At 37.7% G+C, this 26,736-nt stretch overlaps 1 protein-coding gene across 4 annotated transcripts in view; it reads right to left on the bottom strand.

Moving 5' to 3' along the window:
* CDH17 (cadherin 17) overlaps positions 1–26,736 on the bottom strand; it is a 124,380-nt gene that overhangs the window by 13,672 nt on the left and 83,972 nt on the right. For 3 of the 4 annotated variants that reach the window (XM_019719225.2, XM_074316429.1, XM_074316430.1), the window contains 5 exons: positions 23,742–23,986; positions 20,423–20,553; positions 17,047–17,286; positions 6,967–7,083; positions 6,717–6,830 (listed from right to left, as the gene is read on the bottom strand). In XM_019719225.2, the coding sequence (XP_019574784.2) occupies positions 6,717–6,830; positions 6,967–7,083; positions 17,047–17,286; positions 20,423–20,553; positions 23,742–23,986 (847 nt within the window). Of the gene's footprint in view, positions 1–1,280; positions 1,543–6,716; positions 6,831–6,966; positions 7,084–17,046; positions 17,287–20,422; positions 20,554–23,741; positions 23,987–26,736 lie in introns of those variants that run through there. The other variant, XM_074316428.1, reaches the window with a different exon arrangement.

The raw sequence follows: 26,736 nt of genomic DNA, 5'->3' as shown, positions 1-26,736 counted from the left end.
CACCTGAAACTAATTTAAAAAGAAAAAAATTTAACCAAGGAGGTGAAATACATTCTCTGAACACTACAGAACATTGATGGAAGAAATTGAAGAAGACACAAATAAATGGAAAGATATACCATGTTCATAGATTGGAAATAATATCATTAAAATGTCCATACTACTCAAAACAATTTACAGACTCAATACAATCCTTATCAAAATATGAGGTGTGACCCAAAAAACGGTGAATGTTTAAATTTAATAAAATTTATTACAGTAAGATACATTGCCATTAATTCCCCTCAAAATACTTCCCTTCACTTCAAACACACTTATCTCATCATTATTGCCACTTTTTGAAGCAGTTCTGGAAGTCCTCTGTCATGAGTGTCTTTAGTTGCACTGTCGTGGCTGCCTCAGTGTTCTGAATTGATTCGAAACATTTACCTTTCATGGTCATTTTTGGAGAAAAGACACACTTTGGAGAAGAGCCAGAAGTTGCATGGTGCCAGATCACATGGTGAATAAGGTGGATGAGGACACACTGTAATGTTTTTATTTGACAAAAATTGCCGTACCAGAAGCAATGTGTGACATGGAGCATTGTCATCATGGAGGATGATACTGTTTGCCCATTTCTCAGGCTGTTTTCTATGCACATCATTTCTTAAAAGCTCTAGTAAGCCCTTATAATATTCAGAATTCACCACAGTGTTCCTGGGTACAAACTTCGTTCACACAATTTCATCAAGGTCAAAAACACAATTAACATCACCTTGATGTTAGCTCTTGATTGATGTGCTTTTTTCCCACAAGGAGAACTGGGTGATTTCCACTGAGAACTCTGTACCTCGTCCTCAGGATCATAACCATATGAGTAGACCCAAGCTTCATTTCCCATGATGACATATCTTAAAGCGCTGGAATCTGAAGTGGCATGATCACACAACTCCAACGAAATGGAAAAAAGTTGTGGCTTTTATTAGACAGTCAAAATGCATGGAATAAATTTCACACTCACTCGCCTCATGTTTAAATCTGTTGTTAAAATGATTTGAACAGAACCATAAAAGATGATCAGATCCTCAGAAATTTTCTTAATAGTCAATCACCTGTTTGATCAAATCATTTTGCTTACTCTTTCAACATTCTCTTGGGTTTTTTGATGTTGAAAGACGTCTCAATCTCTCCTCATCTTCAATCGATTCACAACCGTTATGAAATCACTCGAACCATTTGTAAACCATCTTCGTGGTTACTGCAGCATCACCATAAACTAATTTTAACATTTCGTGTGTTTCTTTAGCATTTTTTTGCAGTTTGAAGTAAAATTTCATGTTAATGCATTGTTCATGATCCATGATTTATGGCACACTTTAAAATACACCTTATCTCAACCATAGCTCACACCTGACTAATGGCACTGAAAAAGTTGAAACTTGTCACACACTGTTACTAAAGTTCGATGCTCTACTTCCCCTATTGAAGATCCCTCCTTTCCGTTGGATGGCACCTGGCAGCAGCATTCACCGTATTTTTTTTTCCAACCATACCTTGTACCTATGACATTTTCCACAGAAATAGCAAAATAATCCTAAAATTTGTATGGAACCACACAAAACCCCAAATAGCTAAAGCAATCTTGAGAAACGAAAACAAAGTTGGAGGTATCCTGCTCCCTGATTTCAAACTACACTGCAAAGCTCTATAGTAATCAAAACAGTATGATAATAGCACAAAAACAGGCATATAGGTCAATGGAACAGCATAGAGAGCCCAGAAATAAACCCATGCTTATGTGGCCAATTGATGTATGACAAAGGAGGCAAAAATATACAATGGAGAAAAGACAGTCTCTTCAATAAATGATGTTGGGAAAACTGGACAGCTACATGCAAAAAAAATGAAACTGGACCACCTTCTTACACCATTTACAAAATTAAGTTAAAAATGGATAAAGAGTTAAATGTAACACCAGGAACTATAAAACTCCTGGAAGAAAACATAGGCAATAAATGTTTTGACATCAGGCTAATAAATATTTTTTGGATAGTCTCCCCAGGCAAAGACAAAACAAAAAAGTGGGACTACATCAAATTAAAAAGCTTTTGTACAGCAAAGAAAACCATTAACAAAATGAAAAGGGAGAAGATATTTACAAATGATATATCTAATAAGGGATTAATATCTAAAATGTATAAAGAAATCATACAACTCAACAACAAAAACACCTCAATTAAAAAATGGACAGAGGACATGAATAGACATTTTTCCAAAAAAGAAATAGAGATGAACAACAGACAAATAAAAAAATACTCAACATCACTAGTCATCAGGGAAATGAATATCAAAATCACAATGAGATATTACTTCACATTTATCAAACAGACTACTATCAAATAGCATATGTTGGACAGGATGTGGAGAACAGGGAACCCTTATACACTGTTGGTGGGATTGTAAATTGGTGTAGCCACTATAAAAAAACAGTATGGAGCTTCCTCAAAAAACTGAAAATAGAACTACCATATGACCCAGCATTTCCATTTCTGGCTTTCTATCCAAAGAAAACAAACCAAAAGCAACAAAAGAACAAGACAAACAAATGAGAAACAGAAACTCATAGACACAGACAATGGTTTGGTGGTTGCCAGAGGGTAAGGGGGGTGGGGGGTGGGGGGTGGGAGATGAGGGTAAGGGGGATCGAATATATGGTGATGGAAGGAGAACTGACTCTGGGTGATGAACACACAATGGAATTTATAGATGATGTAATACAGAATTGTACACCTGAAATCTATGTAATTTTACTAACAATTGTCACCCCAATAAATTTAATAAAAAAAAAAAAAGAAAACAAAAACACTAATTCAAAAAGATATATGTACCCCTATGTTCATTGAAACATTATTCAGAACAGCCAAGATATGACAGCAACCTAGGCATCCATTGATAAATGAATGGGTAAAGAAGATTATATATATATATATATATATATATATATATATATATATATATAAAATAGAATATATATATAATTAATAAAACAATAAAATCTTTCCATTTGTGACAACATAGATGAACTAGAGGGTATTATGCTAAATGAAATAAGTCAGGCAGAGAAGGGCAATACTATATGATTTCACTTATATGTTGACTCTAAAAAACAAAAAATGAACAAATAAAACAGAAACAGACTCATAGATAAAGAGAAAAAAACTGATGGCTGCCAAAGGGTAGCGGAATCAGTGGATGGGCAAAAATGTTGAGTAAGAATAAGAGGTAAAAACTTCTAGTTATAAAATAAATAAATCACAGGGATATAATGTACAGCACATGGAACATAGTCAATAGTATCATAATAAATTTGCATGGTGACAGATGGTTACTAGATTTATCATAGTGATCACTTTGTAAGATATATAAATGTTGAATAACTATATTGTATACCTGCAACTCACATAAGTTAAGCCCCTCTAACATTCCTTGTAATACTGATTTGTTGGTGATGAACTCCTTTAGCTTTTTCTTATCTGGGAAGCTCTTTATCTGTCCTTCAATTTTAAATGATACCCTTGCTGGGTAAACTACCCTTGGTTGTAGATCCTTGCTTTTCATCACGTTAAATATTTCTTGCCAATCACTTCTGGTCTGCAAAGATTCTGTTGAGACATCAGCTGACAATCCTATGGGAGCTCCCATATAAGTTACTGTCTGCCTGTCTCTTGCTGCTTTTAGGATTCTCTCTTTGTCTTTAATCTTTGCCGTTTTAATTATAATGTGTCTTGGAGTGGGCCTGTTTGGATTCATCTTGCTTGGGACTCTCTGTGCTTCCTGGACTTATATGTCTATTTCTTTCACCAGGTTAGGGAAGTTTTCAGTCATTATTTCTTCAGATAGTTCTCAATCCCTTGCTTTTTCTCTTCTCTTCTGGTATCGCTATGATGCAAATATTGTTACACTTGATGTTGTTCCAGAGATTTCTTAAACTATCCTCATTTTTCTTGTTGTTGTTGTTGTCCTGAAAGGGTGTTTTCTGCTACTTTGTCTTCCTAATCACTGATTCAATCCTCTGCTTCTTCTAGTCTGCTGGTGATTCCTTCTAGTGATTCATTTCCGTTATTGTAGTCTTCATTTCTGACTGGTTCTTTTTTATAGTTTTTGTGTCATTTTTTAATGCTTGCAATTTCTTTGTTGAAATCCTCACTAAGTTCCTTAATCATTCTGATAACAATTGTTTTGAACTCTGTATCTGGTAGATTGCTTGCCTCCAGGTTATTTAGTTCTTTTTCTGGAGTTTTCTCCTATTTTTTCATTTGGGACACATTTTTTTTTGCTTCCTCATTTTGGCTGCCTCTCTGTGTTTGTTTTTAGATATTAAGTAGATGTGATATATATCCCAGTCTTGGCCAGGTGGTCTTATGTAGTAGGTGCCTTGTGGGGCCCTGGCACAGTCTCCCTGATCACCTCTCAATGTTCCAGGTGTGTACCTTGTGTGGATAGTGTGTGCCCTCCTGTTATAGTTGAGCCTTGATTGTTATTTACACATCAGTGGGTGAGATTGATTGTCAACCTGATTGGCTGTGGGGTTTGGCCACATCCACAGCTTATGAGCTATTGTATAGGGGGCTTGCCACTAAACAGGATTCACCCCAGCAGCCTCTGGTTCCTATTGAGACCACCTTTTGTGTGTGCCACTATTCGGCCTAATTGGGTGGTAATCTGCTATGGTCTGAGGCCAACCTCCAAGTATATTGGTTCTGGGGCCTTTTGGGAGGGGCTCCAGTGCAGGCCCAGGTCAGCCACTGCCTGTGACCAGTCAGGGACTACCTGGTAGGAGATACAAAGTGATCCACAGTTGTTTGCTGCCTGTGCTAAACCTGGAGGTATGTGGAAGAGGCCACACAGCGAACCAAGTACAGGTGCCACGAGTACTGGGCCTGGGGTAGCTCCGCAAAATGCCAAAACACCCTGAGCCCTGCTGCCACCTGCTGGCTCCCTTAAGGTTCAGCTGCTGATAAAGACTCATGCGGTATGCAAGTTGTGTAAGACAGGGTCTCATGGAGTCATGAGAATGGGAAGAGTTGTAGTCACCAAGTTAATGTAGACACTGGTTTGGTGCCAGTGGTGAGCCTGGAGCTACTCAGCAAAAGTCTCAGAGCACACTGAGGTCAGTGGTTGCCTGCCTGACACCTGGAGACTCTGATAGTTTTCCAAGAAAGAGTGTAAAGCAGGAAGGGCTGGCTGCTCACCAAGCAAGTTCCTCCAGTGTTGGGGCAGTTGGGTGGAGAGGGGACCCAGTGGAGCTTATCCAGATCAATTTAGATTTAGATTTTGCCATGGGCATCGGGAGGGAGGGCTCAACACCGGAAAGATGGTGCCCTCCTGCTGGCTGCATGGAAGGAGGACTCCACACAGAAAAAATGGTGACTGTCCTACAGTCTTTGCCCCAAAGCCACATATGTCAGTCTGCCCCCCATATGTCTCCCACATCCCCCAAATCACCATCCCTCCACCAGAGCCCAGGGTGAGTGCTTGCGAGTGAGTCTGTGTACAGTCCCTTTAAGAGGACACCTGATATTTCCACAGCCTTTCATTCCACCTGGAAGTTCGGAATCCCCACTGTTTTTCACAGCCAGGTGTTGTGGGGTCTCCTCTTCCAGCACTAGTACACTGGGCTGGGGAGTCTGGTGTGGGGTTGGGATCTCTCTCTCCTCTGGGGAGAACCTCTGCAACCAAGATAGCCCTCCTAATTCTCAACTGCCACCCAGAGGTTTGGGGTCAGCCCGTTTCATGTCTTTGCTCCTCCTACCAGTTTCGATATGGCTTCTTCCCTGTATCCTTAATTATAAAACTTCTGTTCAGCTAGACTTCAGATGGTTCTCCAGGTTGATTGTTCTATAATTTTTTTGTAATTTTAATGTATTCATAGAAGAAAGCAGGCACAGTGTTTATGTGCTCTGCCCTCTTGGATCTCTCCTCCCCAGCCCTTCTTTTAAAAGAGAAAGGATGTGAAACTGTAAACTTCTACACTCACTGCATGTAAACTGATGAAGTATCTATTTCTAATACTTAACTTGTGGTGAGTACAACAGTTGAAAAAGTAATTGCTATAGTAGGCACTGAGCTGTTCACAAAAATGTAGACAGCTAGAATGGGGACTCTGATATCTAGCCAGTCCAGGAGCCAAGGCAGAATGAGGCCTCAAATGCAGTGGAATTATTTGGGGGTAGTAAAGATTCATGGTCCACAGTCATGGAAATATGCAAACGGAAGTTCTGCAACATTTCAGGTATGTCAGTATCTCCACTGGAATCCTAACTTCTACCTCTTCCGACAATGGTAGACTAGATCATAAGCTCTGTGAGTGTAAGTTCCTTTATGTCCTGCCCATCACTATATCCCCATACCAAGCAGAGTGACTGTCTAACACATAGTAAGGACTCCAGGTACTGTATTTCTTTGTCCATCAAGAATACTTGGCAATTAGGCATAAAATATAACAATTTATGCTTTAAAGCCTCTTATGTTATATTTCTCAAACTAACCAACAAGGCAAGAATAGGTAGAGGGTGGTACTAAAGCAATGTCTTCCAAGCAAGTTATCTGTATTCTTGACTATTGTCTAGGTTGACATTTGAACAGCCACCAGAATAGCCCATGAAGCAGATCCTCAGGTGAGCTCATGTTTCTGAGCACCAGGACATAAATCCTAGAATCTGAGATATACTCACCAATGACCAAAAAGGTAGTGAGGAGTATGCCAACTGCCATGCCCACAGTGGGCATCCCAGGCTGGTGATCTGTTGGCTGGAAACAGCTTCCTTCCACACATGTGCAGAAAGTAACTGGGAAGCAGAACAGTATTTGGTATTATAAATTTTTAAGAGAACAATTGCAGAATCCCACATCAAATACCAGAATTCTTTCAAACTACCCATGTTAACAGACATTATCCCAAGTTCCCTGTAACAAAATACGTACCTGGTAAAGAAACAGTCCCTTCTAAGGGTGGTCGACCACCATCATTGATGAGGATTGGGATGTTATAAACTCTCTCCTCAAAACCTGTGTGCTTGGTGGAGAGTTTTGCATGAGTTCCTGTCAAAAAAAGGGTAAAATGAATGATGTGGAAGACAACTTCAGACCCCTGGATTGGCAGAAATAAAGCTCATTTTTGTATCATATACTAAGGTTGACTGGGATATGGTTAGATATAAGTATGAGTTAAACTACCTAAAGTATCAGCATTCCACATTACCTTTCATAATGTGAAAAGGGGCTAAAACATTCTTTAAGACCTCAATTCATGATTTTTCTGTAGAAATGAATACTAAATACAGTTGGTTATCATTATTTCTAGTAGTTACGTTCTACAAAGTAGCCATGAACACTGAATTAGGAAGAAAAAATATTTGAAGAAATAATTGCTAATTTTCCCTCAAATTTAATGAAAACTAAATCTTCAATCCAAGAAGATCAGCAAATCTCAGGGAAAAGAAAAAGGAACAAAACTATGACAGAGACATAAAAATCAAATTGTTTAAACTAATAATAAAGAGAAAATCTTAAAATCATCTAGAGAAAAAAACACACTGCATTCAAGGGAACAAAGAAGAAGCAACACAGTATAGACATATTGGAGAAATATCTTTAAAGCTCTGAAAAATAAAAAAGCCTTTGTAAATTGAAAAATATTCCAGATTACATCATAAAAATGGTGTCATAAGGTGAGCCTCTTGAAATCTTGGCAACTAGGCATAAAATATAACAACTTATGCTTTACAACAAATTGAACAACTATAATCCCACAAAGGACTCCCTGTGGGCAGACAGGCAAGACTAAGAGATGCATAATTGGAATCATCTAAAGGTGGGCAAATTGGGTAAGTGGGGAAGGAGGGGAGGAGGAAGTGCGGAGACACAGGCCGCAGAGCGCAGATGGAGTTCGGAGCTCTAAGCTCCCTGTATTACGGAGCTATTGCAGTCATGGGAGAGGGAAGAATTCTGACCGCTAGTGCTCTGTTTATGGCCCATAGTCCTGCCTGAGGGATCAACATATAACACTGCTGAATCCAATGCTCACAGCAGAAACCTAGGAACAAAAACTGAGGGAAGAAGGGTGAAAATGGTGGTTTAAGCCCTCACTACCAAGCAGAGGATGGAAGGCATAGGCGTGGAGCCTAGCCAACCCCTGCCTACCCTCCCAGAGCTTGCCCCACCCCCATACTTCCAGTGCTAGAAGAGGAACCATACCAGTGTCAGATCAAAAGAACAGAATAATTGCAGTTCTGAGAATGTGGCCCACAGCCATGGACTTGCAGCCCAACTACTGGTACTTCTGGTGAAAGGGAGGGAGTCCTGGGTGCAGGATGGGCTGTGCTGGGGGTCACAGCCATTGCTCATAGTCACAACTCACAACCCACTCCGCTCCTGTCCCCACATATCTGGACAGATCCCTACAGGAGTAAACAGAGCTGCTGAAACACACAGGCCCTGAAACTGGTACAGGAAGAGCTTTGGCTCCTCAGAAGCTCTCCACATCCCCCCATGGAGGCAGTGCTTGTGACCCAGGTGACCTGTTCACAGAGGAGAAGCCCACCTTCCAGGGAATCCCCCATTGTGTGAGAAGCTGGAATAGTGCAGAGAAAATATTATATTACAGTGTGAGAGAGAATAAAAGGCTGCAGTCGGAGAGAAAATAAAACATTCAATCAACACCTACTTGAAAACAAAAGAAAGACCTCTTTCTGTCTACCTGTTGCAGAACCCATTCCTGTAGATGTCTAGGAAGAGAAATAATAATTCATTGTCATGAATAACCAAGGTAACAAAACAGATCAGAAAGAAAATGAAAAGTCTCCAGAAAATGAAATTAAAGATGTGAAAATATGTGACTTAAATGACACAGAATTCAAGATTGCTGTTCTTAAAAAGCTCAATGAGATGAAAGAAAACACAAACAGGCAGTGTAATGAACTCAGAAACACAATAAAAGAACAAAATGAACATTTTACCAAAGAGATTGAAATTTTATAAAAGAACCAAATAGAATTTCTGGAGATTAAGAACTCAATAAAAGAAATGAAGAACGAAATAGCCAACTTAGGTAATAGAATTGACCAGATAGAGGAAAGAATCAGTGACATTGAAGATAGAAATCTGGAAATGACACAGTTCGAAGAAGAGAGAGATTTGAGAGTTAAAAGAAATGAAAGAACTCTACAAAAACTTTCTGACTCCTACAGAAAGAGCACTATAAGAATAATGGGCATACCAGAAGGAGAAGAAAGGGAGAAGGGAACAGAGAGTGTATTCAAACAAATAGTCAACGAGAACTTCCCAAACTTGTGGAAAGAACTGGATCTTCAAATCCAAGAAGCAAATAGAACACCTAATTACCTCAATCCCAACAAGCCTTCTCAAAGACACCTTGTATTGAAGCTGTCAAAAATTAACGACAAAGAAAGAATCCTCAAGGCATCCAGGGAAAAGAAACCAGTAACCTACAAAAGAAAGCCCATTAGATTATCATCAGATTTTTCAGCAGAAACTCTACAAGCCAGGAGGGAGTGGAACCAAATATTCAAACTATTGAAAGAGAGAAATTATGAGCCAAGAATAATATGTCCAGCAAAGATATCCTTTAGATATGAAGGAGGAAAAAAGACCGTTCCAGACATACAGAAGCTGAGGTAATTTTCTAACACATGACCTTCACTACAAGAAATACTGAAGGAGGCTATTGAACCTGACACAAAAAAGCAAAAGTATGCAAAACCACGAGTAGTATTACGAAAGACAGACGCAGGAAATGGTAACTCCTACACCAAATAGGACACGATACACTTAAACATAACGTACAGGGTAAAGAATGGGAAAAAAACCACTTAAACAAAGAGGAAAAAGACAACTTGCTACTGCAGCGCAGAAATCAAGTCACAGGATAAATACAGATAATTTGTGACAACAAAAACATAAAAGGGGAAGAGTAAAGGCCTGAACCATAACATGGGAATGGAGAAAGTAAGCGTGCTGAAGAAAATGGAATACTCTAAATATCAAATTTTCTTTTACATTAACTTTGGTAACCACTCCAAAAAAAAAAAAAAAATCCAGAACTGAAACATATAACATAAAAAAATAAGAAACAGAGGGAAAAATCATAGAATACCACTACACTGAAATAATAGACAGCAACAAAAAGGCAAAGAAACAATGGAGACACTGTCCTACCTGAACACCAGATAGGACGTAGGATAGGATAGAATGATAGGAAATTCTCATATATCAATAATCACCCTAAATGTAATGGACTGAACTCACCAATAAAAAGGCACAGAGTAGCAGATTGGATCAAAAAATTAAATCCAACTATATACTGCCTCCAAGAGACACATCTCAGACACCACAACAAATACAGAATCAAAGTGAAAGGGTGGAAGCTGACAGTCCAAGCAAATGATATTCAGAGAAAAGCAGGCGTAGCCATACTGATATAAAATGAAACAGACTTCAGGATAAAAAAAGGTAACAAGAGACAAAGATGGACATTTCATAATGATAAAGGGAACTATACAAGAAGACATAACAGTCATCGATATTTATGTCCCCAATCAGGGAGCACAGAAATATACAGAGCAAATACAACAGAACTAAAGGGAGAAATTGACCAAGACACAATTATAGTAGGGGACCTAAATACGTCATTGACAGTTATGGATAGATCATCCAAACAGAAAATAAATAAAGAAATATCAGCCCTAAATGACACACTAGATGAAACGGACATAACTGACATTTATAGAGCACTTCATCTTAGAACATCAGACTGTACATTGGGACATAAAACTAACCTCAGCAAATTTAAGAAGATTGAAAGCATAGTCTCTGATCACAAGGCTCTGAAATTGGATATTGGATATCAACTGCAAAAAGGAAGCAGGAAAAACCACAAATATGTGAAGGTTAAATGATGACTGGACAAAGAAGATTAAACAATGACTTTTAAAGAATGACTGGACAAAGGAGAAATAAGCAGAGAAATCAAAAGATACATAGAAACAAATAACAATGAAAACATATTTACCAAAATTTTGGGGATGCAGCAAAAGCAGTTTTAAGAGAAAAATTTGTATCATTACAGGCCTATCGCAAGGTACAAGAAAAATCCCAGTAAACAACCTCACTTTACACCTTAAAGAACTAGAAAAGGAAGAACAAATAAAACCCAAAGTCAGCAGAAAGAATAATAAAAATCAGAGCAGAACTAAATTAAATAGAAAACAAAAAGACAATAGGAAAAAATTAATGCAACAATGAGCTCATTCTTTGAAAGATTAACAAAATTGACAAACCCTTGGCTACACTCACCAGGCTAAAAAGAGAAAAGACACAAATAAACAAAATCAGATATGAAACAGGGGAAGTGACCACAGAAAGATGCCTCAGAAATACAAAGGATCATCCACGAATACCATGGAGGACTATATGCCACCAAATTCAATAACCTAGAAGAAATGGCCAAGTTCTTAGAAACATATAACCTTCCTAGTCTGAATCACGAAGAATTGGAAGATCTAAATAGAATGTTTACCAGCAAGGGAATTGAGTCAGTCATCCAAAACCTTCCCAAAAGCAAAAGTCCAGGACCAGATGGCTTCACTAGTGAATTTTACTAAATCTTCAAAGAGGATCTTTCCTACTCAAACTCTTCCAAAAAACTAAAGAAGAGACAATACTTCCTAATTCATTTTATGAGGCTAACGTTACCCTCATACCAAAACCTGGTAAAGGTAACACATAAAAAGAAAATTACAGATCAATATCTCTGATGAATACAGATGCAAAATTCCTAAATAAATTTAATGGAACAATGCATTAAAAAGATTATACATCATGACCAAGTGGGGTTCATACCAGGGGCACAAGGATGTTTCAACATATGCAAACCAATCAATGTGATACATCATATAAACAAAATAAAGGACAAAAATCATATGATTATATCAATTGATGCAGAAAAAGCATTTGACAAGATACAACATCCATTTATGATTAAAACACTTAATAAAATGTGTAAAGAAGGAAAACACCTTAACATAATAAAGGCCCCTCAGCTAATATCATAATTAATGGTGAAAAACTGAAGTCCTTTGCTCTACATTCAGGAACACAACAGGGCTGTCCCCTATCACCTCTGCTTTTCAATATAGTGTTGGAAGTCCTTGCCAGAGCAATCAAGCAAGAGAAAGAAATAAAAGGTACAGAAATTGGAAATGAAGAAGTTAAATCATCACTTTTTGCAGATGACATGATTCTATATATAGAAAACCCTAAACACTAAACCAAAACGTTATTAGAAACAGTAAACAAATATAGTAAAGTTACCAGCTACAAAATCAATGTACAAAAGTCCATTGCTTTCCTGTATACTAACAATAAAATCTCAGAAAAAGAAAAAAAAGAAAAAGAAAACAATTCCTTTTACAATTGCAACAAAAAGAATAAAATACCTAGGAATAAACTTAACCAAGGATGTGAAAGACTTATATACTGAAAGCTATAAGACATTTTTAAAAGAATTTGAAGAAGACACATAGAAATGGAAAGACATTCCATGCTCATGGATTGAAAGAATCAATATAGTTAAAATGGCCATAGTCCCCAAAGCAATATACAGATTTAATGCAATCCCCATCAAAATCCCAATGGCATTTTTTAAAGGAATAGAGCAAAAAATTATCAGATTGTATGGAACCCCCAAAAAAACGGAATAGCCAAAGGAATCCTAAGAAAACAGAACAATGCTGGAGGTATCACACTCCCTGACTTCAGCTTGTACTACAGGGTAACAATAATCAAAACAGTATGATAGTGGCAGAAAAACAGACATACAGATCAGTAGAATAGAACTGAGAACTCAGAAATAAACTCACTTAAATATGGACAGATAATTTTTGACAAAGAAGCCAAAAATATACGGTGGAGAAAAAATAACCTCTTCAATAAATGGTGCTGGGAGAATTGATAAGCCACACGCAGAAGAATGAAACTAGACTGCCATCTGTCACCATGTACTAAAATTAATTCAAAATGGATCAAAGACCTAAACATAAGACCTGAAACAATAAACTGCATAGAAGAAAATATAGGTACTAAAGTTATGAACCTTGGGTTCAAAGAGCATTTTATGAATTTGACTCCAAAGGCAAGGGAAGTAAAAGCTGACATAAATGAATGGGACTATATTAAACTAAAAAGCTTCTGCACAGCAAAAGAAACCATCGACAAAATGAAGAGACAACCAACCCAATGGGAGAAGATCATTACAAACAATGCCTCCAATACGGGGCTAATATCCAAAATGTATAAGGAACTCATATAACTCAACAACAACAAAAAACAAGCAATCCAACTTAAAAATGGGCAGAGGACCTGAATAGACATTTCTCCAAAGACGACATACAAGTGGCCAATAGACATATGAAAAAATGTTCAACATCACTAATCATCAGAGAAATGCAAATAAAAACCACAATGAGATATCACCTCACCCCAGTCAGAATGGCTATCATCAGCAAGACAAATAGTAACAAGTGTTGGAGAGGCTGTGGAGAAAAAGGAACCCTCATACACTGTTGGTGGGAATGCAGGTTGGTGCAGCTGCTATGGAAGACAGTATGGAAGTTCCTCAAAAAATTAAGAATAGAATTATCATATGACACAGCAATTCCTCTCCTGGGTATCTACCCAAAAATTCTGAAAACATTTATCCGTAAAGGTATATGTGCTCCAATGTTCATTGCAGCTTTATTTACGGTGGCCAAGACATGGAAACAACCAAAGTGTGCTTGGATAGATGAATGGATAAAGAAGTTGTGGTATATATACACAATGGAATACTATTCTGCCATAAGAAAAGATGAAATAGTACCATTTGCGACAACATGGATGGATCTTGAGATTCTTATGCTGAGCAAAATAAATCAGACAGAAAAAGTCGAGAACCATATGATTTCACTGATATGTGGTAAATAAAACTGAAAACAACAAAAGAACAAGACAAGCAAATGAAGAAACAAAAACTCATAGACATAGACAATAGTTTAGTGGTTGCCAGAGGGTAACGGGGGCGGGGGGTGGGGGGGTGGGAGATGAGGGTAAGGGGGATCGAATATATGGTGATGGAAGGAGAACTGACTCTGGGTGATGAACACACAATGGGATATATAGATGATGTAATACAGAATTGTACACCTGAAATCTATGTAATTTTACTAACAATTGTCACCCCAATAAATTTAATAAAATAAAAAAAAGAAAAGAAAAATATAGACTAAGATGCCTTATGAATACATATGGAAAAAAATTCTTAAACTTTTATCAAATTAATTACAATATAAAAAAAAATGCTAACATTTCACAATCAAGCAGGCTTTATTCCAGGAACAGAAGACTGGTTTCAGATCCAAAAGCTGATTGATATTAATATAATTCACCAATTAACAAACAAAATAACCCCCGAAAAACCCAAAACCAAATCAACCATGTAATCATCTCAATAGATGCAGAGAAAACTCTTGAAAATTTTAGTACCCAGTCCTAATTTTACAAAGGAAACAAATCTCTCAGCAAGTTAGGAATAGAAGATAAAGTCTCAACCTGATATAGGGTATCTACAAAATCCTACAGCTGACTTTATTCTTTATAGTGAAAGATGAATGCTTTCTCCCTAAGATCAGGAACAAGTCAAGTTATTTCTGCTCTCACTACCTTTATCAACACTGTACTGAAGGGTTTAGCCAGTAACAAAGCAAGATAAAAAAAAATTAAAAGGCATTCAGATTGGAAAGGAAATAAAATTGTTATTATTCACGGACAACATGATTGTCTATAGACAATTTATGGAATCTGAAAAAAAGAGAACTGATAATGAGGTCATCAATGTTATAGGATACAAGATCAATACACAAAAACCATCAATTATATTCATATATCCTAAACTAAAAATTTTGAAATACCATTTCAAAAATATGAAATGCTTAGGGGAAATATTGCAAGAATTATACACTTAAAATTAAAACACATTGCTCAGAGAAATTAAGGAAGACTTAAACATTCATCACGTTCATGGGTTAGAAGATTCAGTTTTGTTAAGATGTCAGTTCTCTCCCAAGCTCAAGTATAGATTCACACAATCTCAACCACTAACTCCACAGACCTTTTTTTTTTTTTTTTTTTTGGTAAGAATGGATAATCTAAATTCTAAAATGTATATAGAAATGTAAAAGACCTACAATAGATCAAATGATCTTAAAAAAGAACAAAGAACAAAGTTGGAATAAATTATACTACCTGCTTTCAAGTCTTATTATAGCTACAGTAATCAAAACAATGTATTATTGGTATAAAGATAGGCAAAGAGATCAATGAAACAGAAACAAAAATCCAGAATTGGATCCATATATATGTGGTCACTTGATTTTTGACAAACCCGCCAAGACAATTCAGTGTGAAAAGGATATTTTCAATAAGTAATTAGAATACTTAGATAGCCATATTAAAAACAATGAACCCTGACCTTTATCACACACCATATACAAAAATTAACGAGAAATGTATCATAGAACTAAATGTAAAAGGTAAAACTTTAAAACCCTTGGGGGAAAACAATTGGAAAATTTTAGTGACCTTGAGTTTGGCAAAAATTTCTTAAACATCACACAAAAAAAGTCAAAAGTTATACAAGAAAAAATAAGTAAGTCAGATATCATCAACAATTTAAAATTTGCTCTTCAAAAGAAACTGTTACAAAATGAAAATGCAAGCCACAGCCTGGAAGAAAATATTTATAAACATGTGTCTGACAGAGAACTTGTATCTAGACTAGACAAAGAATGCTTATGACTCAACAGTAGAAGCCAAACAGCAATTTTTTTTAAACGGGTACAATATTTGACCAAACATTTCACCAGTGAAGATGTATGAATGGCAAATAAGCACATGAAAAGATGCTCAATACCATTAGTTATTAGGGAAATATAAATTAAAACTATAATGAAATAGAATGGCTAAAATTAAAAAGATTGAACACAGCAAGTATTGGGGAGGCTGTTGAGCAACTAAAACTCTCATACATTGGTGGTAATAAAAAATGTTACAAACTATTTGAAAAGCAATCTGACAAATTCTTAAAAAATTTAACCATACAACTACCATATGATCCAGCCATTTCACTTCTAGATACTTAACCAAGAAAATGAAAGCATATGCTCCAACAAAATATTTGTTCACAAATGTTCACAGGGCCTTATTTGTAGTAGCAAAAATTGTAAGCAACCTAAATGACAATAAACAAGTGATTGGATAACAAATTGTGATATAGTTAGCTATATAATGAAATGCTACTGCACAATAAAAAGAAGTGAAGTATTGATACATAAACAGCATAGATAAAACCCAAAATAAGTATGCTAAATGAAATTGGAGTACATATAATATTATTTTATTTTGATAAAATTCTTGAAAATGCAAACTATAGTAGACAGAAAGCACGTAAGTGGTTACTTTGGGATGAGGGATGGGCAGAGTAGGCTGAAAACAGGGATTGCAACAGATTGTGCAAAACTTTTCGGGTGGTGGAAATATTCTTATCTTGATTGTGCTGATGGCTTCAATGGTGTATAAATATTTCAATTTTTATAAAAGTGTATGCTTTAATATGTGCTGTTTATTGTATGTCAATTATATTCCAATAAAGCTTCTTTTAAAAATAATTATGAAATCTGTTTCTCAGCTGCCATTGGAAATTTTGCAATTGCTGCTGATTGTACAACTATCCATCTACACTAAGTGGGGTCCTGTGTGTTAACAATCTTTACTCCCTCAAAACCTGGGGCTTTCTCCCCTCTGGAGAGCTTCCCTGTGCAAGTTTCAAAAGCATGAAATTTTTTCCTGGAGCATAGAAGAAAGCTCTGTGTTGAGTCCTGCAAGCACACCAAGATAAATAACAACTAATTTCACCATCCATCAGTTTTTCTTGATGTACTTTTGACAACTCACCATTGATTTTGGAAACTTCCCAGTCGTTTTGTAAGCTTTCACTGCCAAGGGAAAATGTAAAGTGTGGACCCCGAGATGACTGCTGATCATCATCAGTGGCCTCGAAAATGAGACTTCCAGCTTCTCTGAGGGGATAGCAGAAGAGCAAACCTGTGTACTCCTTGACTAGCCGTGGGGGGTTGTCGTTCACATCCATAAGAGTCAGGTGAAAACTTGCTATGGAGCTCAAGGAGGATCCACCTAAGGAATTGAGTGATTGAAACATGGTATCAGCTCTTTCATTTCCTCTTAATAAGAAAGAATATTTTCTTTAAAAATAATTTACAATTCAAGCAACTGGGTATACTGAGATAGTAGAAAGATAATAAGCTTTTAGAATCAGCCTGGTTTCATTTCCTGGTTAAAAAGTCTTTTTCCCCCCCTTTCTTCTGCCTCCGCCCCCCCACTCCAGTTCAAGCCATTGTTTCTCAGTCTGGTTGTGTAGGACACAGCTCCCTGGCCAATGCTGGTATTATGAGCCTTGCGCTCCCCCAGGCTGAGGCAGTCGGTCACCAGTCATTGGTCGGCCACTCACACCAGCACACGGTAGCCCATAGCAGCAGCACACAGCAGCCCACGGCAGGCCATGATGGTTGCCAGCCACTCATGCTTGCCACCGGCTGCTCATGGTGGCACACGGTAACTCATGGCAGCACTCAGCAGCCCACAGCAGCTCATGCCAACCTCCAGCTGCTCTTGGCAGCCCAGCTCCAGGGAGAGCTGTTGTTCACAATCTTAGCTGTAGAGGGCACAGCTTACTGGCCCATGTGGGAATCGAACAGGCGAACTTGGCGTTAGGAGCACAGCACTCCAACCACCTGAGCCACTGGGCTGGCCCTTAAAAAATCTTAATGATAATGATAATAATAATAACTAAGATTTATGTGCTAATATTTTATATACATTACTTCAAAACAACTCTGATTTACATTTACAGATGAGAAGACTGAGGCTCAAAGAAGTTTTATGACTTACCCAAGGTCATAGAGGAAGAGAGGCTTCCAACCCATGTTAGAGCCCACACCCTCAATTGCTCCTTAACAGTGACTTAGTCATGTACGTTAAGTTTTCTAAGCCTCATTTCTTCAGCTGTAAAACATGTGGCTTTATAAGGATCCCACATGCAGTGTTCTTAGAAAATAGTAAAGGACTACACAATAGTTATTTACTATGGTATAATGATGAAAAATTTGGACTCTGTAGCCTGAACAACTAGCAATTGCTATGTGATTGTGGGCAACTGAACTGCTCAGTGCCTTGGTTTCCTCATTCATAAAATATGGTCAATAATAATACCTACCCTGTAGTGTTGTATGAGGACTAAGTTCTTACACTGGGTGCTTAAAACAGGGTTGTCAGTGCAATCTAAAAACACTGACTGTTGTCATTCTCTCTGATGTCAATCACAGATATTGTTTCTATAATTTCTGCCTCCAACAGGCTTCAATTCCAGTAAACTCTGTTTTCTTGCTTTTCTTTTCAACTGTCTTCTCTGTTCCTGACTACACTTAACCAAAGGAGGAAAAGCCACTGTGCTCTTAAGATTATTTCATCTGTTTGTATCATTTCAGGGCTGACAACTGCAAATGGAGCAGGGTTTTGGACCCTGGTTTTGATTCATGAAACTGCTAAATGTGAGACGCCTTTAGGACACATCCAAAGTGAAGTGTTGACCCCCACAGTATGTTGTAGTGGAATGCACAGCATGCAGGCCCACCCAGCCAGAAGCTTCTTCCTCATTCATCTGGAGCTTTTATATCAAGAGCATTAGGAATAGAATCAGTGGAAATGTAATGGCTGTATGTCATGTCAGAGGGGTAGTAGATTGGGGAGAGAGGTTATCACTGTGTTATGGATATAAATAATAAATATCTAACTATTACATTGTTTTGTACACCTGAAACTAATTTTAAAAAAAAAAGAGTTAAATGGGGGCTGCCAATTAGCTCAGTTGGTTTGAGCACGGTGCTCTTAACAAGGTTGCTGGTTCCATCCCCACATGGACCACTGTGAGCTACACCCTCCACAACTAGATTGAAACAACTACTTGACTTGGAGCTGATGAGTCCTGGAAAAACACACTTAAATAAATAAAAGTTTAAAAAAAAGAGTTAAATGTATACAATGTGATAATGAAACGTGCTTAACTAGAAGCAAACAGTGGGGAGAGCCAGCGCCTGATCCGCCTCAGCAAGGGCCGTCCACTGACATCCATTCTACATTCGGCACACACTTCTGCATTTCTACCCTCACTAGTTTCACTTGACTGCAGTACTTTTGTTTTTATTAATCCTTTCACACACAGGGAACATTTTTATGATTCTCACCTACTGGAATATTCCCCATTCCAGCTCCCAATTCAGTCTCACATTTTGAAAGTTTATCTTTCGGTCTAAAACTATATTTCTTTAGTCATGATTTGTTCAACTCTCATTTTTTGGTAAACCACACAGATATATTTATTAGAGGCTCTAATCAGCATAAGATCAACAGAATTCCTACTCTAAGTTGAAAAATTTAAATGCAAAGAAACTCAATGTTTTAATCACCAGCCTTGTCACTGGTAAGCATACTATTTCCATGAGTTTAGTTTTATTTTATTTTTTAAATTCCCTGGAACTCCACTTTCAGAACCAGTCAGTGATATATATTATCACAACTGAATTAAATGGGATACAAAGATTACATAAGTGTGATTCAAATATTCTTGGCTTATCTAAATAATAAGACTTTCTTTTCCAAAGCTGACCCTATTTCATCAAAACACAGATACTCAGGGCCACCCAAACCCACTGAATCTGAATCTTCCGGAATGAACTCCTAGTGTTTGTACTGAATAAGCTCCCCAGGTGATTCTGGCACATATCAAAGTTGAGAACACTGCATACAACATTTTGTTTCAAAAGAGATGAAACATGAGGTATTGCAATTTGAGGTTCAAGGAGCAAGTAATGATCTAGGTCAGCAAGGCAGTGGTCTGACCTGCACCCAGGAGAAACCCTCCACCACTTTAGAGAAGGTGGGTAGTTCGGTGGGCACATGGGAACCTTCCTAGAGCTGTGGCCCCTACAGGAAACCACAGAATGAGCAGCATCCATGAAGCCTAGCCAGACTGCAGGTACAACTCTACCTGAAAGAGCCCTGCTCAGGGCACAAGTGGTTCTCATCTTAAAAACAAAACCAGGAAGCACTTCCCTTCACTTTTGTACCATTCTCGTCCTTCCGTTATACGATGTTCTGACAATTTGACCCAGTGAATTTTTCCACCTTCCTTCCCCTCCCTCCCATGTTTAATGATGTATCCCCTAATAATTTACGATACTTTATTTTTCCTCACCTACTTCGGTTGCCACCACTTGTACCCGATACAGACTTTCAGCTTCTCTGTCCAGCGGAGCCACACTAAAGATCTCACCAGTGACAGGGTCAATTTTAAGCCAACCTCTCATGTCGCCTCTCAGCGAATAACTTTATAAGGTGAAAAGAGCAAAAGAAAGTCCACATTATTCTGTGTGAAAACATGAATTTAGTTTATGCATCACTATGCTATTGTATCAGCACCATCCCTTGCATATTATTTACAGCATATTTAAAGGATCATTATTTAGTATTATTACTGCTCTGTTTACATAACATCTATCTTCAAAAGGAGGATTTGTTCGTCTTTACAAAGTTGTACTTGTTCTGTTAAAAAGGGTATAGATGATGTAATACAGAATTGTACACCGGAAATCTATGTAATTTTACTAACAATTGTCACCCCAATAAACTTTAATTGAAAAAAATACACAACAAAAACTCTTATATTCAGCAAATAAAAAAAAAAAAAAAAAAGGTATAGCCACAAACTCTAGGGGAAAAAGTTGAATTTTTCTGGCAAACAAAGAATTCCAAAGAAAACCTGGAAGTGTCTTTTAAAACTGATTAGCAACCCACCCCTCTAAGAAAACTTGAACACCCAGTGCTAAAGACTTTGTGTGAATGTGTAAATGGGTGGATACTCAGAGGCTGCAGTTAGCCCAGTGAATTCTTTCATTCAACAAACATCTATTGAGTGCTTAGCAAATACCAGGCAGTGGTTCAAGAGAGGAGATTACAAAAGGGGGCCAGTGGAGGAGAAAATACAGAAATAGGTAATTCCAATAAAATGTGGTAAATGCAATGGAAAGTGTCCTATGGAATCCCAGAGACGTTCATAGGAATCAGAGCAGTCTTTCTGAAAAAGTAGATATTAACTAAGATCAGAAAAAGGAGTCTGCTTCAAGCAGAAGCATTGCCCAAGCTAACACAGAAAGGCTGAGGAATAGTTTGCAGGTGTGGGGGAATCAGACATTCGGCAGTGTTGGGATAAAAATGGGAAGCAGTGGATGGAAAAGATGAAGCCAGAGAGACTGGAAAAATCCAGTTCATGGGAAGCAGTGGGCAGCCACAGGATGGTATTACACAGGAAGATGATTTAGTCATGTTTGTGTTTTCAGTGGAACTCAATGGTAGGTGTGTGAAAGATGAATTTGAGAGAGACAAGACTAGAACCACAGAAAAACCAATTGGTACAGCCCTTTGTGAAGCAATACAGCATAGCCATAAGGATGTCCATATCTTTAGACTGAAGAATCTCACCTCTGGAAATTTTCCCCAAATAAAAAACAATTTAATAGAAGTTGTAAAAGAATTATATGCATGTATAGTCAAAACATTTTAAATAATAAAAAAATACTGGAAACAACCTACATGTCCATGAAAAAGGTAATGATTAAAAAGTTATGATGTATTAGTTCATCAAATTAATCTTTTTTCCCAATGTTAGTATATTCTATATGCCAAGTAATGTGTTGGGCTGCATGTACAGGTGATGAACAAGAAATCCTATGTAATCAGGATTTCATCCTGAGTGAGATAGACACTCTTTGGAGAGTTTCCAGAGGAGTCATATGATCTGATTTACTTTTTTAATGGACCACTCTAATTATATCAAATAGATTTAGGGTAGGGTGGAGGAGTGGCAGGGGCAAAGAGAATCCAGAAAAGAGATGATGGTGGCCTAAACCTTGGCAGAAGTGGTGAGAAGCACTTGCATTCTGAATAGATTTCAATGAAAAAACTCTCTAATAGTTGCTGGTGTGTTGGATTACGATCCATTGGGTACTAATGGACTAAGTTTATGGAACTGAGAGAAAGAGAAGAATTAACTTACTCAGACCAAAACCTTCAGTCATCTTAATGTTTAACTGTCTTATTATTAGCATTTGAACTACTGATTATTCCTCATTCTCAAAACAGTTTTGTCATTTGTCTTCCAGGACTGTGTTTTACAGAACACTCCCCTTCTTGGTCTTCTTCCTCATCTCCTAATCTCAATTTAATAGTATATACATTATATCTTTTCTTTGATCTGAGAAATTTTCTTAAATGCCTTTGTTTTCCCCACTCATAAGTTCAAATTTTTATTCACTTATTTTTAACTAATGATTTTTATAGCATTTTCATGAAGGAAGCAGAGCATTTATTAAACAATAAATGGTTGTAAAATTATAAACATTTGTTCCCCATCATAATTTGTGACTGATGTATACACTAAAGCATACAGTATAGTCTTCAATGGTCTTTCCTCTCTTATGTTTGTCTTTATGTAACTAGAGAAGGGGTAAACTAGAAGAGTAAAACAGTAGGTGAGAACTTTACTCCTTGACAGAGAGTTAGAAAAAGGTCTTAAAAAACTGATTCCAAGTACCTAAATGATGGCTCACAGGAAAGCAAGGCTCCCCTCAACTGTTTAGAGAAAGTTAAGGAATTCGTGACCACATGCATTGGTTTAAGTCATGCTGAAATATTTGTTATGCCTTAGACAGTAGGGCTCATATTATACAACAGAAGCAAAAGATCTGGGTTCAAGTCCTATCTATGTGCTAATTAACTATGTGATCTTAAAGAGGTTAGAGATATTGACACAGATATAGATATATATACAGATACATATATTTCTTGGGCAAATTAATTATCATTGTACTTTTTAAGGAAAATCTATGTGGATCCTATTACACTGGGGGAAAAATGGTTGAAAATTGCTAAGGTGGAAAGATTTATACGCTTTGTTTAACCACCTCACCCTGAGCACTAGCCTCCCCTGGGGTGGGCTCTGGAATAAGTCTTGTTGCTCCAGACCTGCTCTCTGAAGAGCTAAAGAACCTATACACTCTACATTCAGAAGATTCCCTTAACCCTGGCTGAGTCTGTCCAGTTGAACTTTTGCTTTATTCTCTCTGTTTAGAACTCTAGTCCACCTTAGGGGCTTGGCTGGAACTCTTCCTCAAACCCTGGCCTGTAGGACTAGTTCAGACACAGAGCTGTCTCTAGACCCCCTCTCTTGAACTCACCAGTTCTCAGCGGGACCGACAGTGAGTGTGCAGGGAGGGAACCTGACATGTTTCCCACTTGTCTGAACCTGAATCTCCACACTCCCAGCCCCCAGCCCTCAGTGTACTGATACCTATAGAAACCAAGTTCAAGTGCACCAAGCACACTGGGATATGGCTTCCGATCACTGGCTGCTCCCTTAGGAGAGAGCCCTGCAGTCAGGCCAACTCCCCAGCCCTCCCTCCTCCTCACTGGCCTTTGTCATAGCATCTCTAGGCCTGTCCAGCCCTGATCTCCTCTACCTTATGTCCAGACCTTCCGGATCCTTGGCAGTCACATTGCCCACTTTAGTGCCTACAGCCACATCCTCACTGACTTTTGCTTGGAATACTTGTTGGGAAAATCGGGGTGCTTCATTCACATCCGTCACAAAAAGATTGAACGTGGCAAAAGAGCTGGCGTTGTACTCTACACCAGGCACCAGAGGCTCAGGATTTTCCGCTTGGAACACAATGTTGTGAATGGCTGCTGTTTCAAAATCAAGAGGCTGTTTAGGGCAAAAAGAGAGAAAATTAATTTGGGGATGACTAGTTCCCTTAAAAGATTATTTTCCCTAGATTTCTTTGAAAATTATCTTACAGAGCAGCAGTTCTCAATTCAGTGTCAGCAAAAACCTACCTCTAATGCTAAGAAAAAAAAGCAGGTTACACACATATGTAAACAATGATGCAAATACAACCACATCTTTTATTATGTATGTTATATTTGTTATGTATATTAGATATGTCATATCTAATATGTAATATATACATATATATAATATCAAAAGATATATCAAAATATATAAAAAGATATTAATTAATGTTATCTCTGGTTGGTGAGATTAATAGATATTTGTATTATTTCTTCAAATATTTCAAAGTTGTTTTATAATTTTATGTAATGAATGTACATTATTTTTGTAAGCAACAAAATGATATTGTTATTTCTATACATTTAAAAGATGTTCTATTAAATAGAAAAAGACTTTAAAAAAACCTAATTTTTTAATTACTACTCCGGTATTTATTTCATGAAAGTAGATGAGAAAACATCTAATATTTAAATATTGTCACCAGCATGCATATATATATGAAACTGGCAGTGCTATTTGATTCTTTTTACTCCAAAGCAAAGAGGAATAGAGACACATTATGTACCGTTTTTTGCCTATTTTTAAGTCATAATTATGTATTGCTTTGTGTCACTTTATTATGTGTGATAATCTCCCCAAATGAATCACAATATATTTGAAAAAAAAACCAAAAACCTACTTCTCAGAATGATAATAGAGCCATGTAAAAATCTGTGCTGCAGGATTTATCAGAGTTTTTAATACGCTAATATGCATTATGACTCTCCTAGAAGCAGAAATCAATGCAGTACTCCTCAAATTTATTTAACTCTGGAGTAGTTCATTCATTCAGCAGAAAGTTGTTGATTCTTTCAAGAGAGTTCTCAAAAGACAGCAAGGGAAATGCTTTCATATAGATTTCCACATTGTGTGGAGAATGAGTTCCCAGGAACCTCAGGATCAAACCCCAAAATAAACTCAGGGAGGGAAGAGATGATTGAAAGATAGATTATCTGCTCTTATTCCAGGTCATTCCAGACAGGGCCAAAAATGAAAAATCAAGAAAACAATTTTGGTTTAGTATGAGGAAGATTTTAACAGTTAGAGCTACCCAAGACAGAAACAGTTGTTTCAAAAACAATAAGTTCCCAACTCTGGAAGCTTTCAAGAATGGGCTTAAACAACATGTGACAGGCTAGTATAGCAAGAACTTAAATATCATTTAAGCAATTAGTTCTATGGGACTTTGAGGGTCTCTCTCAAGGCACAGTGTCCATAATTCAATGAGAAAAACTTCCTAATCCAAGAGACCTGCTGAAAAATAGAACAACCCCTTAAGTCGGGCTTCCTAACTGAGATTAGAGGACTTCTGGGGATCTGTGAACCCCTAGAAACCAAAATCTAAATATTGTGTGTATGTGCATATATGAAGTTTGTTCTAGGAAGAGGATGTGTTTCTTTGTCAAAGTCTCAATGGTACCCAGGACCTCAAAAATGATGAAGGAACCAAAGCAAAGGTACATTATGGATTATAGCAACTGCACTATTTTATTCACTCTTCCATGCCTGGAGGACCGAGGACCTCTTGGTGAACTTTCCTTTAATTTTTATTTCCATTTATATCAGTGGTTAAACAAAAATGATAATATCCATTGTAAAGAGAAAAACTCATTAAGGTTTTGACACATGATTGCATTAGCTCAGCCTGCCCTTCCCAAAATCTGAAAAAATTCTCCCCCTTAGTCAGGGGTTCGCTTAATGCTGTCCTCTCCAGATAGGCTTCCCTGACCCCCCATCCTCTTTCCCCACATCCTCTACAATCTCATACTACCTGATAAAGTGTCCTAATTGTTTCAGTATCTATTTTAAATCCTTACTGAACATAAGCTCTCTGAGAGGAGGAATTGTGTTACATTCATCTTTGCTTCTCATCTCCTCTTTGACATGCAGTACCCATTGTATGTCAGTCAGGAAACATAAAGACGAGAAGGCCTTGGTCCTTCTTGAGCCCTTGTGGGCTCTAGTGGAAAAGAGTCTGGAGAAGATCCCCACTTTCCAGAAACCCCTCTCCTCCGTGAACACACAAACACACATAACATCATAACCCAATTTTAGTTCAATAGAAAGTACAATAGAAAGATTGCTCATGTGGGAAAGAAACAATTATATGTGGAGATGCAAAGTCTTTTGAGATAGAAAATAAGAAGCAATTGACAGGAGATAATATACAGGACATAAAATGTTGTATACCAGCTGAGATGTAAAAACAGAGGTTGTTCACACAGAGATAAGCCCCCAATGTCTGCAGGGCATGGCCACACAATGACCTCTTTGTTACTACCTTGTGGTCTGGTAGGGCTCTACACCTGGGGGTAGAGTCATGCAAGATAGAGATTCTGACTCCCAAAGACCCATTCTTCATTTCAGGGGATAAAGTCAGCGGTGTCAAATTGAGAAATTCTGGTAGATGGAGCAGAAAGGCAGCAGCCCTCAGAACAAGCCTTCAATGAGGACAAAGGATGCATTCTCTATTCTTGCTGGTCAAGCCACACCCAGGCTCTGGCAGACAGCACAGCATCTATGTGCTCAGGCAGAGGAGGTGCACACTATCCTTGCCACCAAACAGGTCCTAAGTCCCCTCTCTGGCTTTCCCATCCCATCACTGTGGCACCCAGAGGTGAGGG

The sequence above is a fragment of the Rhinolophus sinicus genome, linkage group LG12 (assembly GCF_036562045.2).
Source record: "Rhinolophus sinicus isolate RSC01 linkage group LG12, ASM3656204v1, whole genome shotgun sequence".
NCBI lineage: Eukaryota > Metazoa > Chordata > Mammalia > Chiroptera > Rhinolophidae > Rhinolophus > Rhinolophus sinicus.
This window is presented reverse-complemented; position numbering and strand designations above follow the sequence as displayed.